The sequence below is a fragment of the Bos taurus genome, chromosome 8 (genome assembly GCF_002263795.3).
Source record: "Bos taurus isolate L1 Dominette 01449 registration number 42190680 breed Hereford chromosome 8, ARS-UCD2.0, whole genome shotgun sequence".
Taxonomy (NCBI): domain Eukaryota; kingdom Metazoa; phylum Chordata; class Mammalia; order Artiodactyla; family Bovidae; genus Bos; species Bos taurus.
The window spans coordinates 103,197,548-103,212,474 of NC_037335.1; the positions used below are offsets into that span (position 1 = coordinate 103,197,548).

General features: G+C 50.6%; 1 protein-coding gene across 14 annotated transcripts in view; it reads left to right on the forward strand.

Moving 5' to 3' along the window:
* The window catches only part of ZNF618 (zinc finger protein 618), a 204,884-nt gene that overhangs the window by 110,190 nt on the left and 79,767 nt on the right, over nucleotides 1-14,927 (forward strand). For 12 of the 14 annotated variants that reach the window (XM_005210569.5, XM_015472711.3, XM_015472703.3 and 9 more), the window contains exon 2: nucleotides 1,152-1,195. In XM_005210569.5, the coding sequence (XP_005210626.1) occupies nucleotides 1,152-1,195 (44 nt within the window). The other 2 variants (XM_024996341.2, XM_059889529.1) reach the window with 2 other exon arrangements.

Below are 14,927 nucleotides of genomic sequence, written 5' to 3' on the forward strand. Positions count from 1 at the left end.
GTTTTGCCAGTTTGCAGCTTCTCAGAGGCACTCATTAACAGGTAGCTGCTGCTGTTTTTAAGTCCTCAGTCCTTCATTTGCAACCCTGAATTTCAAAAAGCTTGGAAACGAAAAGATGTTTTCTAACTGGTGAGGTGACAGAACGTGACCAGAAGGGGGAGCGGCTAGGTGCCGGCTTCATGTCACCCATGTGCTGACTGCATGTGTTTCACTACAGAAATGTCAACCTGCTTGAGCACAGGGTGCTCCCCAGACCCTTCCAGGGTTGTTGCAAAATATAGAACACATGCAACATATTACCATTCTAAAATTGGAAAGATTCTGAATTTGGAAACACATGTGCACTTGAGTTTTGAACTTGCATTATTCCAACTGTGGTTACTATTATCATAAATGTTCCCCCAAAGCTGGGCCATGCATCTCCAACTAGGGGTGTTGGAGAACCCATGGCCTTAGTTTTTCCCATGTCCATGGCCTTAGCATTGAGGTCTGCCCAGCATGGGCCTAGGTGTCACTGGGATCGCTGGGTATTTGTCACTCACTCCTCATGAGACTTCAGGCAACTCCCTTCTCTTCTAGGGCCTTAGTCTCTCCATCTGAACCAGAATTTCATGATTTCTGAAGATTTCATTTGGTTAGCCTTATCTCCCCACCTCCCACCCCCCAAATAAAAGCGATTACAAACCAGCATTCTCTTGCCTCCCTGTGCTTGCAGGGTTGGGGGACAGCCTGTTTTAACATAATAAGATTTTCCCCCTCCAGTCGGTAGGAATAAATCTGCGGCTACTGTTTTATTGGAAATCCCAGCTGAAAATAAAAATGGTGCAATTCAATCTCAGATTTAGCTGGTTACTTACTTTTCACTGAGTCCCAGGAGCTCTGTGGTTGCTGGGTTTATGTTGGCAGTGGGTGCTCGGCTGGATTTAAAGGGCCAAGCAGATTGGTGTTGGAGGGTGGGGTCGGGGGATGGCTGTCCTGACCTCCTCTTGCCACTGGGGGCAGATTTTTCCAGCCTGGAGGAATGGAGCAGGGGGTGGTGGCCCGCTCACCCCTCTGAAAGCTGGTGTTTGAGTGGGAGCTTGGTAGGGTACAGTGGGTAGCCTCTGTGTCTTCCTCTTGGCTGATGTAGGTGTTCTGGATTTCCTTCGCAGGCTGACGGAGCCAGTGCAGCTGGAAGGAAAAGCGCGGCAAGCAGGTATGCCCCCCTCCCTTGCCCTCTGCCGCACCCCCCTTTCCTTCATCCCTGGTCGCTTGGCTAACAACCACCTCTGTCTGGTCATCACCTACCACCTGAAAGAATGGATGGTCCAGGCCAGCCCCCTTTGCTGAGAAGTAGCCATACTTCCCTGGAGGACATGGAGCTGTGAGTAACACTTCCCAGCCCTCCTGGTGCCCTCTGTGGGCACCTGTGACTGGAATCTAAGGATGACTCAATGCTGAACTGGCCTTGGCTGCTCAAGTTAGCGGAGACTTGGGGGTGAGGTGCAAGACTGGGCAGGAGGACCTGGGGTTGAATCCCATCTCGACTGCCTCATCGTGAACTCCAAGGGTGCCCAGGCTAGTCTGGAATTCATTGGCCTGACTTCGGTCCTGTGCTCCTCCCCTAAGCCCGTCCCTCCAAATCAGGAGGGTGGAATAGTCTGCTTAGCCAGACCTCACCCTTGGAGCTGGCAGGGGATGGCGGAAGGGTGGTCCCCAAAGGAGAGCGGGAATGTTGTGACCGAAGATAGGGGGAAAGCAACCCTGGACAGGCCCGTGGAGTAGACGTCTACCACCAGGGGTGCTGGCAGACACTCGCTTGCTATAAACGTCGGTGCTGTTCCATTGGATAGAGCAGCTGGGGTGGCCAGATGATCTTTGTTTAGGGCATTGATGGCAAGAAGAAGGCAAGGGACAGCCTAGAGAGAAGGCTTCCCAGGCCACATCCACAAAATGTAGGACAGGCTCTAGGATTACCTACCTACTGGAGCTGGGTGTGCCAAGCACAGGAGTATGCCCTTCAGCTCATGGAACACTGGTTCTTTAAATGTTAATAGATTTTTATGGGGTTGGGGGAAGGGTTCTTTGGCCAAATAATTTGAAGAATGGCGAGTCAAAGTCCGCAGATTTCTTTGCTGTGGAACTTTCCAAAGCATTTCACGTGCTAGGGTGCTTGCTTGAGAGCATCGGAGAGAGAGAGAGGAGAATGACATGTTTCTCAAACTTACTTAACTGTGGCATGCTTTTATTGAAGTCTGTCTCCTGGAGCTAGTGTTCCTTGTAATGTGCTTTGGGAAACCATGGGAGAAGAAGGGGAGGGTGCTCAGCTCTGTGTTTCAGGGAGATCACCCTGGCCCCCATTTGCAGGATGGATTGGAGACGGCTCGAAAGGAGGCATTGACACCAGGCTGGAGATCAGTGTAACCCACCCAAGCCAGCATGGCCTGGCTTCCACCCACCTCCCTGGTCTTCTCGTATGTCTCCTCCTTGCTCAGTCTGTTTTAGCTACCCTGACCCTCTAACTCTGTAAACCAGGGGTTGCCCATCTTTACCTATAAAGGGTCAGATAGCCCTTCACACTCCACAGGCCACAGGTCACTGTGGCACCTCTGCCAGCATAATCCAGAAACTGCCACAGATGACACGTAAATCACGAGTGCCCATAGTTTGCCAGCTCCTGGCCTGAGAGTCTTTGCAACCGCTGTTCCTCTGCCTGGGATGCTCTTCTCCCCACTCTTTCCATGACCCTTTCACCCTCTAGGTCCCAACCCCATCCTCCCCTCTGAGACGCCTTCTCTGAGCCCCTCCAGCCCCACCTGTGGCCTGTGTCGCTTGTGGCCTGTTTCGCTCTTCACTTACTCCTCGTATTTGTGTGCTTTTCTCTGCTTCTCAAGTGCCAGCTCCAGAGGCTCAGTGAGTGTTTATGGGATGGGTACCCTGAATGAGGTGGGAGAAGCTGGGATAGTGTAGGGGCAGGGAGTGCGGGTTAGATTGAAGGGCTGAACAGTTGAGCTTGGGCTTGGAGATCCAGACAGTGACTCATGTAGCCAGTGGCTGCCCAGTGCCCTTGTATTTCTCTCCTGGGCCCCTGAGATGAGAATCTTGTGTAAGAACAGTGTATGAGGCTATGGCTTGTGGGGTAGCGAGAGTCCCTAGACTGCCAGTGCCTGGACATGCTTCCTAGATCTGAATGTCAGGACTGAAAGGGGCCTTGGGCTTTGTCTAGTCACTCCCTTCACTGAACACATGGGGAGAAGAGACCCTGCTCAGGGTCATGTGCTGAGTGAGTGGCAGTATCAGGCCTTGGCCCTCCCTAAGCTGGTGCTCTGTCCACTTATTGATTCTGTACTCAAGTGAGGGTCTAGCCAGCTGCCCCCACCGCCCTCTCTTGTTCATTGAACACCTGCTAGGTTAGACCCAGTACTCTGTGCTATGGACTCAGATGGATTAGATGCTAATTTATCCATCCAACAGACATTTGGGCACCTGCTCCATGGCAGGCACCATTCAAAGTGCTGGGTCTGCAACAGTGAACACATTTCCCTTCTTTCCTCATCGCTTGTATGTATGTGTGGCCCTTGCCCTCACTCTCTAATGCACGGATCTCTCCCAGGCCACCGTCTCTGCCTAGCGACCTGAGAACAGCAGATGGGTTTCCCCACAGTGCTCACAGGTGCCTGAAGCTCTATATTGTGTCTTATCGGCCCAAGGCTGTAGTGAGTGCTGAGATCAGCTAGAGATGCCTGGCCTGGTCAGGGGAGGCGGGAGGTGGCCTGTGTGCCGTCTGTTTGCTCTCCCTGATTAACCTATATCTGCATACACTTAGTGATGGAGCCCCCTGTGACTACCACAGTGCCAGAGCATACACCAGAAAGAGTCAGCCCAGACCTTACTGCATGACTTGCGATGCAGAGAAAAAAATTCTAAAAATAACTACCATTTAGTCAGGCTCTGAGCTAAGTGATTTACATTTATTAAACAATGTAATCTTTATGAGGCTTCCCTGGTAGCTCAGCTTGTAAAGAATCTGCATGCAATGCAGGAGACCCTGTGGCTCGATTCCTGGTTTGGGAAGATCTCCTGGAGAAGAGATAGTCTATACCCACTCCAGTATTCTTGGGCTTCCCTGGTGGCTCAGAGGGTAAAGAATCTGCCTGCAATGAGGGAGACCTGCGTTTGATCCCTGGGTCGGGAAGATCCCCTGGAAGAGGGAATGGCTACCCACTCCAGTGCTGTCGCCTGGAGAATCCCATGGACAGAGGAGCCTGGCGGGCTATAGTCCATGGGGTTGCAAAGACTCAGACACGACTGAGCAACTAAACACAGCACGGCCCATAATCTTTATCACGGTTCTGTGAAGGATGATCTTATTATTCCCACTTTACTACCAAAGCTGCCGAGGCCCAGAGAGGTATGTACACAGTTGGAAGTGAGCGGCACAGCCAGGGTCCTACCCGGGTCTGACTCTTCTGACGCAGATGCCTCACCACCATGCCCTCCTGCTGCTGTAGGAAGTGATCAATTTACCGAGTTTAGAGGAGCCTGTGAGGGGACCAGGGCTGGGCCGTCGGCTGGAGTCTTGTCCAGAAGGCGGGGCCTCAGAAGGAGTTTATATTGATTCTGTCATTAAAGCTAATAGAGCATCTTTGAAAGACCAGAGCAGTGTTATTGTCGAGTGACCCAGCAATCAGTGTGAGAAGTGAGTTCTGCATTAAATGTCCAGAGAACATTAACATACCCCTAAGCTGATGCCGCTGGTGAATTTGACTCTTGGACAGAGGAGCCTGGTGGGCTACAGTCCATGGGGTTTCAAAGATAGTCAGGCATGACTGAGCCCAGATATTGGGTTAGATTGGCCAGATGGGGTTAAGAGTCTTGGATGCTTTGTGGAGCATTAGACTCATGCAGTCCCGGCTTCAGATGAAGAGACTAAAGCCCGAGGCTCCCTGAAGTCAAGAGTGAGGCTGGATGGTCCTGGTTGGGACTGACCTTGAAGGACCTGTGACTCTCTGACCTCCGCTCCAAGCTGTGCCATGCACGCTGTGTTATCACACCAGGGTCTGCTTTCGTCCCAGCGCCTTCCTTTTGGCCCAGAACACCTCATGTTGTTCCTTCTCCAGAGGGTCTCTGGCTAAACCCCAAAAGCAACAGCATGGGCTGCTAAGGAATTAGTGTTAAATTGAGGGGGACAAGGAGAGGTGGTGTTTCTGATCCTAGGAGACGACTGCCGGTGGTTTGGTTTACTTCCCTGTAACCCAGCCTGGGTCGGTTTTACAAGACCAGTGATCTCAGCACTTGAGGTTAATGCTAACCTGGTGTGCAGGTTACAGATCACGTAGCCCAGTGCATTTAAATCTCATTTATTCTAAGAGGCGTGGAGGGCTATGGGGCCTTAACTGTAGAAAATTCTAACATTCTGAATGGAGTTTTCATAGTCAAATAAATGTAGCTTCAGCCTTGCTGTAATGAAGAATTAGGGCCCCCTTTTTTCTGTCAGTTGAAGGTTTTTAGTGTTGGAAGGACTTTGTCGATAATCTGGTCCAGCCCTTTCATCTGGAGATAAGGCAGGCCAGGGATAGAGGCGGTGAGGGACTCGTTTGTTTGCCATGTGTACCAGTTGCCTAACAAGTGATCCAGGCCGTATAGACAGGGAGACTGGGGTGGAGGAGAAGGTGATAAGACCAAGGCTCATTCATTCATTCCACAAACACTTACTGAGTGCCTGCTAAGTACTAGGGTCTGACCCTGGTGCTGTAAATACAGTGGCAAACAAAACAGAAATCCCTGGTCTTGTGGAGCTCACATTCTTGTGGGAATGGAGGAGATATAAATACTGAAACTACATCGCCTGTCATATGGTAAGAAGTGCTTTGGGGGAAGGGCAGAGAGGGAGATTGGGAAAGGCAGAAGGAGTATTGCATCAACAAGAAGGTGATGTTTGAACAGAGATTTGAAGGAAATGAGGGACTGAGTCAAGCGGTCATTTGGGGAAGTGCATTCTAGGCAGAGAGGACAGTAGGTGCAAAGGCCCTGGGCAGAAGTGCGCATAATGTGTTGGAGCAACCACAGGGAGACTGACATGGCTCACAGGGCCTTGGGGACTTTTGTCAGGACTTTGGCCTTTACCCTGTGTGAAATGGGGAACCATTGGGGGTTTTGAGCAGAGGAGTGACATGATTTGGTTTTAAAAGGATCATTCTGTCTGCCAGAAGAATAAACTGCAAGGGGCAAGATGTTAAAGAGGTACTGCCAAAAGCTCAGGACAGGCAGGACCTTAGACAGTAGGCTTGGAGGGGAGTGTCTGAAAGGCCATGTTTTTCAGGCCTGAGGAATTCGTTTCAGCACAGCATTTTGTGAGTCCTGCATTCAAAATGCACAGCCTTCTGCTTGGTCCTGGGAGAGCCCCAGAGTGGAACAGGATGGTCCCTGTGGCTCCCACTTTGCATGCCTGGTCTGTGGGGCATCTCACTCACCCCCTCTCTGAGCCCACACTGCCTGGGTTCAGATCCTGGCACCACCTACTGTCTGGTTGTATGACCTTAGGCTAGTTACCTGACCTCAGTTTCCTCATCTGTAAAATGGGGAGTTATATTCATACTGCCCTCATAGTGGTGTGGATGAGGATCAGGTGCACTAATGATGGTATGTAGGGACTTCCCTGGTGGTCCAGTGGCTAAGACCCCATGCTCCTAATGCCGGGGGCCTGAGTTTGATCCCTGGTCGGGGAAACAGATCCCACATGCCGCAGCTAAAAGATGCTGCATGCCACAACTTAAAAAGAAGAAAGATCCTGTATGCCGCAAGAAAGCCCTGGCACAGGCAAATAATTTTTTTTTTAAGTGGCATTATACCTTAGCCCAATGCCTGGCCTGTAGTAGATTTTCGGTAAATGCTTGTTTTTATTGCCACCGTCACTGCAGTGCTGGATTCCATTCCCAGGAGGAGGGGACAGTGGGTGGCAGTTGACTTCTCATAGAGCCTGGACATCAGAGGGAGCCTGGAGGTGGGGATGACTGTGGGTGTGGAACTTGGGTTTGAGGGCCCACCATGATCCACTTCCTGTGTCCTGCAGTTTGTGTATCTCAAGTGACCCTCCAGGGTCCCTCTGAGGCACCAGTTGGCATCTCTCCTTCTCACAGGGCCTGAGAAATAGACTTGTTCATGGTCAACCAAATAATCAGATGGCTTTGGGCCTCACTGGGTCTTGTCCTTTAAGCCAAGGCCCGCCCCCCGCCACCCCCCACCATGGACAGTTAAATCTCATAAGCACATGTGTATGGATGTGTAATTGTTTTCAAATAATAGCTTCTTTTTATTTAGCATTTTTGGCTTTCGGCAGGAAAATTAAAGTAGCCCTGAACAAATTAACCTTATTTGCCCCAAATTCTGTAGTACCAGTAGGCCTGATGCTGGTCAGTGACCAGGATGGTATTAGCAGAATGAATTATATGAGAACCAGCTCTGGGTATGTTTTAGTCAGGTGCCATCTTTATCCTGGGGGCTTCCCTGGTGGCTCAGATGGTAAAGCGTCTGTCTGCAATGTGGGAGACCCAGGTTCGATCCCTGTGTGGGGAAGATTCCCTGGAGAAGGAAATGGCAACCCACTCCAGAATCCTTGCCTGGAGAATCCTATGGACAGAGGAGCCTGGTCGGCTCCAGTCCATGGGGTCACAGAGTTGTAAACGACTGAGCGACTTCACTTTCACTTTTCAGTCTTTGTCTTGACTGTAGGTTTCTGATCCTGTAATTAGAACTCATTTGATTTCCAGAAATGTGTGTTCTCACCTTACTAAACTTGGGACCAGGGTTTGGCTATAAAAATCATAAATTGCAGGTTGGCTGTAAGGGTTCATCTACTTCCTCCAAGGGGGCTCCTTGCTTTTCTGGTGGGCAGAGTTCACTGTGCTTAATCAGTTACTGTTAACTGCACAAATAAGGCAGATGCAGGAAAATTCAGACATCCTTAGGATTGTCCTCTGGAGATGGCCACAGAAATGCAAACTACAAGTCATATGTATCAAAAATGGTGAATCCTTTTTCCAAATGGCCCTGTGGTTCTCAAGCTTGGAGTGGCCCAGCAATGGGAAGTGATTGGGGTCTCTCGGGAACCCGGACTCTTTCTAACCACCCAGCTCGAGTTTCCCACCTGTGCTCCTTGAGCATATTTAAGAAAGTTCTCATGAAGCTGCAGTTGCCAGTACAGAGCATCTGGAAGTCTTGTCTTGTCCTGAAGAAACTCAGTCTTGAGAATGGAACCAGGATGATATGACTGGGTTGCTTCTCAAAAAACTCCCCCTGTTTTAAAATTTATTTGATGGTGCCAGGTCTTAGTTGTGGCAACTGGGATCTAGTTCCCTGACCAGGGACCGAACCTGGGCCCCCTGCATTGGGAGTACGGAGTCTAAGCCCCTGGATCGCCAGGGAAGTCCCTCGAGCCCTTTAATGACAAAAGCCCTCAGTCTGAGAAAGCAACCCTGGAGACGTCCGCAGCCTTGCTGTTTATATCGTTCTCCTCACCCTCGGCTTCCGCCGCCTCCAGGTTTCACGCAAACCACGATGGTTAAGAGCGTGGGCACATCACACCCACCACCCTGATCACACCACCTTCCCTGTGAGCCTGTCCACATGTGTGCCCACCCCTCCCTCCTCTTCACTGCAGATGTGTGCAGGGGCCCCTACCCTCCATTCCTTTGGTTTTCGCAGGGGCCCCTACCCTCCATTCCTTTGGTTTTCACAGGGGCTAAGCATTCCTCTCCTACCTTCAGTTATGAGTTCTCCACCTGTGACCTAAGAGTTCCCCTTTTCCACAGTTGGACCACACTTTTCGTGTTTTGCCTGACAAGCACTTGGTAGAGACAGGAGAAGAGAACTAACAGCTACTGAGCCCCACTAGGTGTCTGGTGCCGTGCTGGGCACCTTATGAACATCTCTGTGCTTTAATCTTCTAAATAACCCTTCGAGGTTAGTGCTTACACATCAGGAAAGAGAGGTGTGTACAGGTTAGGAAGCTTGGCAACAGCCCGCACACCTAGTTTATCATCTTCAAACGCCTTGGGGAGACTGGATTGTGTATTGAGGAGTCTCGTTTGTGTATCCGGGGGCAGCACACCTCTGGACAGTGAGGGACCGGGCTTGGGTGTTCATAGTAGGGCGCATGGATGGAGCTGGCTATGCATTCCAGATCCCAGACAAGGTCATCAGCTGATCTGGTGGGTGGAGAGCAGAGGGGTGGAGGCCAGATGTAGTGCCAGGATGGGGCAAGCACGGTGGAGGGACAGCAGAGCTTTCTAAGCAGCTGGGCAGCTCCTGGCATCAGTTGTCAAGGTGGGCAGGAGAGAAGGGGTGCGGTCCTGTCGGGAGGCCTCTTTACATTTCATGCCAAGGTGAATGGCCAGGGGTGTTGGGCATCAGTGATCGAGGCTAAGTCACAACCTCGGTAGGAAGTAACGTTGATGGGAGAGGGGTGTAGTCTCTGTTTATACAGCCAGTGTGAGAGCCTAGGTGTAGCCTTACTCTTCAGGTTGAGTCACCTGCTCCCCGGGGTCTGTGTAGGACACCATGGGTGCCCTGGAAGGTACAGGACAGTGGACATAGGCTCCTATGTGGCCTCCCCTTCCCCACCTGCCGTCGAGGGCATTCTAAGTGGGTGAGAATTCCTGAGTCTGCAGAGTCCCAAAAGTCATGTAGGGAGAGTCATAGCAAGGCGGGTCTTTAGAGAGCAGTGCTCATTGCTAGCTGATATGTGTCATACCGTGGACCGACCCATTGGAAAACACAGTCAGCGCCTCTGTGTAAGATACTGTTAATAGCAACTCTTATTACTGACCTGGGCCAACCTTCCATGTGCCATGACTCCCTTGAAAGAAGCTTCCAGCTTTCCCCGGAGGGCCCCACCTGCTAAATGTTGGAGTTTGTGACTTGACAGCCGTTGCTCAAGACTCCTGCTCTTCTCTATTTTAAGTTTAAATTAACCAGGGAATTAACTCTTAATATTTAAGTCTTCACGCTGTCTTTCCGAGCTGCGGTATTACCCAGCGTTGTGGCTGACTGACAGCCATACATTGAAGAAAATTAAGTGCCTAAAAATTAATTCAGACTAATGATATATTTATGCATTGTAGGATATTTTGAATTTCTAGACTGTTAAGAGTTGTTTAATAGGTTAATAGTTTTTAATCTATTAATCTAATCTTTCCTACTTGACTATTTATTAAAATATTTCAGTGATTCATGACAGAAGTGGATAATTCTGAGGGTTATTAAGGCGTGGGTGATGCCGTGAAGATGTGGATCACGGGTGGAATAGTAAATATAGCTGCCTCAGTACTGGGGTTTGCAGCAACTGGGGTTTTGCTGTAGGTTCTTTCTCTTTTGACCCTTCCAGGTTCGTAGTGAAGCTGTGACCTTTATCCTCATGATTTCTGTTCTTGTGGCTGAAAACAGGAAACTTTTTACATTCAAAGGACAAGTGTGAACACATCCACCCTTCTGGGGCACATCAAGGAGAGCTGAAGGTCAGCGCCGAACAGAGCCCACGCACCTTTCTCTGTGGCAGAGATGGGCCCTCCATTTCTTTGTTTTCTTGCATTTCCGTGTTTTCTGTTTTTAGTGTTGAGCATGTGCCTGTTTGGCCAAGATACTAAGGATACGGTAGGAGACAAGGAAATGCACATGTTCCCCATCTCTTGGAGCTTCCGGTCATTCAGTCTTGTATTTCTTCATTCAACAAGGGTTTTTATTATTTTCTCTAGGAAAAAAAAAAAACAGAAATCATCCAGATGATATTTTAAAAAAGTCCAAGGATTGGAGTCAGACAGACCTGGTTGAATCCTGCTTCTGTCACTAGAAAGCTGTGTGACCATGAGAAAGTCACTCTGTTTCTCTGATCCTCGGTTTTTTTTATTTGTGAAACAAAATGACCTGCCGCGTAAGGCATTGTGAAGAGCAAGGAGGTGGTACTTGCGTATGGCCTGCAGCAGCGCCTGGCCCCCTGGCCCCTGCTAGACGCCTGGTGTGTCCTGGCTGCCCTGTGATTGTATCATTGCATCAGCATCTCCTCCACTCCGCATGCTGGCGTTCTTACATCTGGCTGTTTACTGCTTGCATCATTGCTGACATCTGCCAGGGTCCAGGCACAGGGGTACAGAAAGCAGTGGGGTAGAGCCACAGGGAACTGGCAGTGAGACTCGGACCCAGACCCTGTTAGAAGCAGAGTGGGTATTCCCAGAGCCACTGGTCTGAGGCTGCAGGCTCCTTTGTGGGTATCACCCTGAGACTTCAGTGCCCTACCCCTGCCCAATGGCCTGAATCAGCCAATGAAAGATATAAGAGTGCCCCTGCATCTTCAGGGGCTGGTGTCAATTTGTAATACCAGATCATCACCCTGTCCACCTTGAACTTGCATGTTATATCAGTTCAGTTCAGTTGCTCAGTCGTGTCCGACTCTTTGCGACCCCATGAACAGCAGCACTCCAGGCCTCCCTGTCCATCACCAACTCCCGGAGTCTACCCAAACCCATGTCCATCAAGTCGGTGATGCAATCCAACCGTCTCATCCTCTGTCATCCCCTTCTCCTCCTGCATCAGGGTCTTTTCAAATGAGTCAGCGCTTCACATCAGGTGGCCAAAGTATTGGAGCTTCAGCTTCAGCATCAGTCCTTCCAATGAATATCCAGGACTGATTTCCTTTATCAATAGTATCTCAAAACTGGAGGGAAAAAAAAAGTCATGGTGTCAGAGCATTGCTAAGGCTGCCCTGTTGACATTTCAGAAAGTAAGAAGAGCTTGTTGCATTCAAGAAAATTTCCACCGGAAAGGATGAAGATAAGACTGACAATTCAGGAAGAAGCTTCACTTATTCAGAACTTTGGCTCCAATGAAACATCTCCAGCTCGTGTTCTCCCGAGGGCCAGATGGGTGGGACGTTGCTGCCTTCAGTTTTGGGTGTCAGCTGAAGCAGTCCAGACATCGACAGTTCTTTTGAGGGGTGGGGAGAGGGAGACGCCTCAAAGGCCACGTTGCATTGACCTTTGCAAGGTTCATTCTTGGCTCCTTAGGTGAGCAGGTGTTGACTGATCACCTCGCCCATACCAGGCAGCACTTCGAGTGACAGCCAACTGAGGAGATAGGGTCCGTGTCCTCTTGTAGCTCTCGTTCTAGCTGGGGAGACATTGAAGAGGACGAGCAGTAACGAGTGTTAAATGAGTGCAGGGGAAATACTGAGCAGAACACGTAGGGCAGGGAAGGGATGTGGATGTTTGAGTGAAGACCTGGAGGAGGGGAGAACCGGCCAGGGGCATCTGGGGACCGGGAGAGTATTCAGAAAGAGCGAAGAGCAGATGCAAAGGCTTGAGGCAGGAGCCTACCTCACCTGCTCAGGGGACAGGGAGGAGGCTTCTGTGGCCCCCCGGGGAGGAAACAGGAGGGACAGGGTTAGTAGATGAAGTCAATGGGCACTTGAGGCATGTCTCAGAGCCCTGAGGGTTGAAGCAAGGACTCTGGCTACTACTCTGGGTGAGATTCAGAACCGTAAGTGGGTTTTGAGCCAAGGAATGATGTGAGCTGGCCCGGCCAGGATAGGAACAGGGAGACGGGCTGTGAGAATATTACAGCAAGACAAGAGAGAGGGGGAAGGCAGCTTGATGAGAGTGGTGCCGGTGGGCTGGTAAGCAGTGGTCGGCTTCTGGACATGTTCTGAAGGTGGGGTTGATAGGATCTGCGGGTAGACTGATGAGTAGGGAGTGCGAGGGAAGAGACGGATGGTCCCAGAGTGGTGGAATTGTACTAACCGAAATGGACAAGACTGCCGTTAACTGATGACTGTGTCCTTGGCTGCAGGGTTTAGCTGGAAGAGTACTGGGATTGGAGTCAGGAGAATTTCCTGACTTGGGGGAAGGGCCACAGCCGCAGCTCAGTTTGGACCTGTAAACAGGGTTGCCTGCCTGTTAGGCATCCAGGTGGAGGTGTCCACCGGGCAGTTGTTCAGGCAGGTCTGGAGCTCAGGGAGAGGTCCAGGCTAGAGATAGGATTTGCAGTTCATCATCACATAGTTCATATGTAAAAGCATGAATCTAGGTGCAATCATGCGGGAAGTGAGTATGAAGAGGCTTTCCAACTTATCCTTGGGACAGGTTGACATGGAAAGGTTGGTTGGTGAAGAGGAATCCCCAGAAGAAACAGGAGTGGCTAGAAGGTGAGAGGCCCACGGGAAGGCCCAGAGCATAGTGAGCAAAGAGTTGGAGGAGAAGAGAGGGGAGCTCGTTAAAGGCTGCCGATAGAGTTGAATTCAGTCAGGACCGAGTAGGAACTGTTGGACCTAGGAGCCTGGAGGTCCTGGGAGGCCTGGGAAAGAACTGCTCTGGTGGAATGGGGGTGGAGGGCAGGAACCTCACTGGACCTGGAAAGCATTGCTGAGGAGGAGCCTCCCAATATCTGCAGATAATGGTCATTTGTGCTCCAATTATTGGTAGGTGGGCAGCTGGGTAGAACCGGAAGACTAGGTCAGTGGTCAGCCTATGCAGCAGGGTACACACGGCCCCTGACATCATGGCTGGATGTGTGTTAATTCATTTAACACCGCATGCATTCATAGAGAGTGTTGTGTTTAAGTGCAGCTTGAGGCCAGTTAACCCTCTTTCATAATGAGTGGAGTCTTTTAATGAGGTTTTATTCTAGAGAGAGTTAACCAAGTCATTACTTACACCCTGTGATTAGAGATCCCTCCCCACCAGCTTTAGCATTATTTCAGTGGCCAAAGTACCAGAGGAAATAAGCAGTGGCCTTTGGTGAAGGTGGAGTGGCCCTGAGGCTGAGCCTTGCAGCAGAGACAGGAGACATGCACACCTGTGGGGCAGAGGTCTGGCCTCCACCAGGGCCTTAGACATCTCAGACTCCAGCTCACTCATCATCAGATGGGAAAACTGACTCGAGTAGGGGCAGGACAGAAGTCCAGTGTGCTGAGGACTTCTCATGACCCCTGAGACTTGCTAGAGTTTTAAGTGCTAGCGTTTGTGGTGGGATGATGTAGAAACCCCACCCAGAAGGAACTTTGGTTGACTCCTGGGCATCTGGCATCGCTGGGACTCTTCCTTCAACATGGCCAGAAATGGCATTTGTCTCTGGGCCTCCAGTCCACTGAGAAGTTGTTTGGTGGCTCTCTCGCAGGGCTCAGTGGGAACGACTCTAGGACAGAGTTGCAATAATTGTTCTCAGATTCATTGCTGGAGGTTGTGTGTCCTTGGGCACACCGTTCATTATACATCGTGTTGATGAGTCTGTCCTGTGCAGCACGCCCCAGGCGGGGGCTGGATGTGGAGTGGGGAGGGACAGATATGGGCCCAGCCCTCTGCTCTGGCTCCCTGTCTGGCCACAGGGCGCTCGTGAGCGCCAGATGTGATGGGGTGGATATGAGCAGCGAACCATCTGCTAAGACCCAGAGGAAGCGGTTTGTTTCTGAAACCTCCCTGGACAGGCGTGTGGGCGCATTGACTGACCAGATCAGACCCGGCCATGGGGATGAGTAAGAACAAAGCAAAAGAAAACTTTGGGACTGACGGAAGCCATGGGTTTGCAAAGTTAACTGCTTTGGGGCTGTGTCTTCTTATTTAGTCACGTGTAGTGTGTTAGTTTGGAGAAGGAAATGGCAACCCACTCCAGTATTCTTGCCTGGAGAATCCCAGGGACGGGGGAGCCTGGTGGGCTGCTGTCTGTGGGGTCGCACAGAGTCGGACACGACTGAAGTGACTCAGCAGCAGCAGCAGCAGCAGCAGTGTATTAGTTTCCTGTAGCTGCTGTAACAAATACAACAAACTGAGTAGCTTAATACAAGAGAAATTCGATCTCTCACTGTTCTGGAGGCCAGAAGTCTGAAACCAGGTCTACACCAGGGTCACACACCGTCTGGAGGTTCTGGGGGCAGATCTACTCTGCCTCTCCAACTTCAGGTGGCT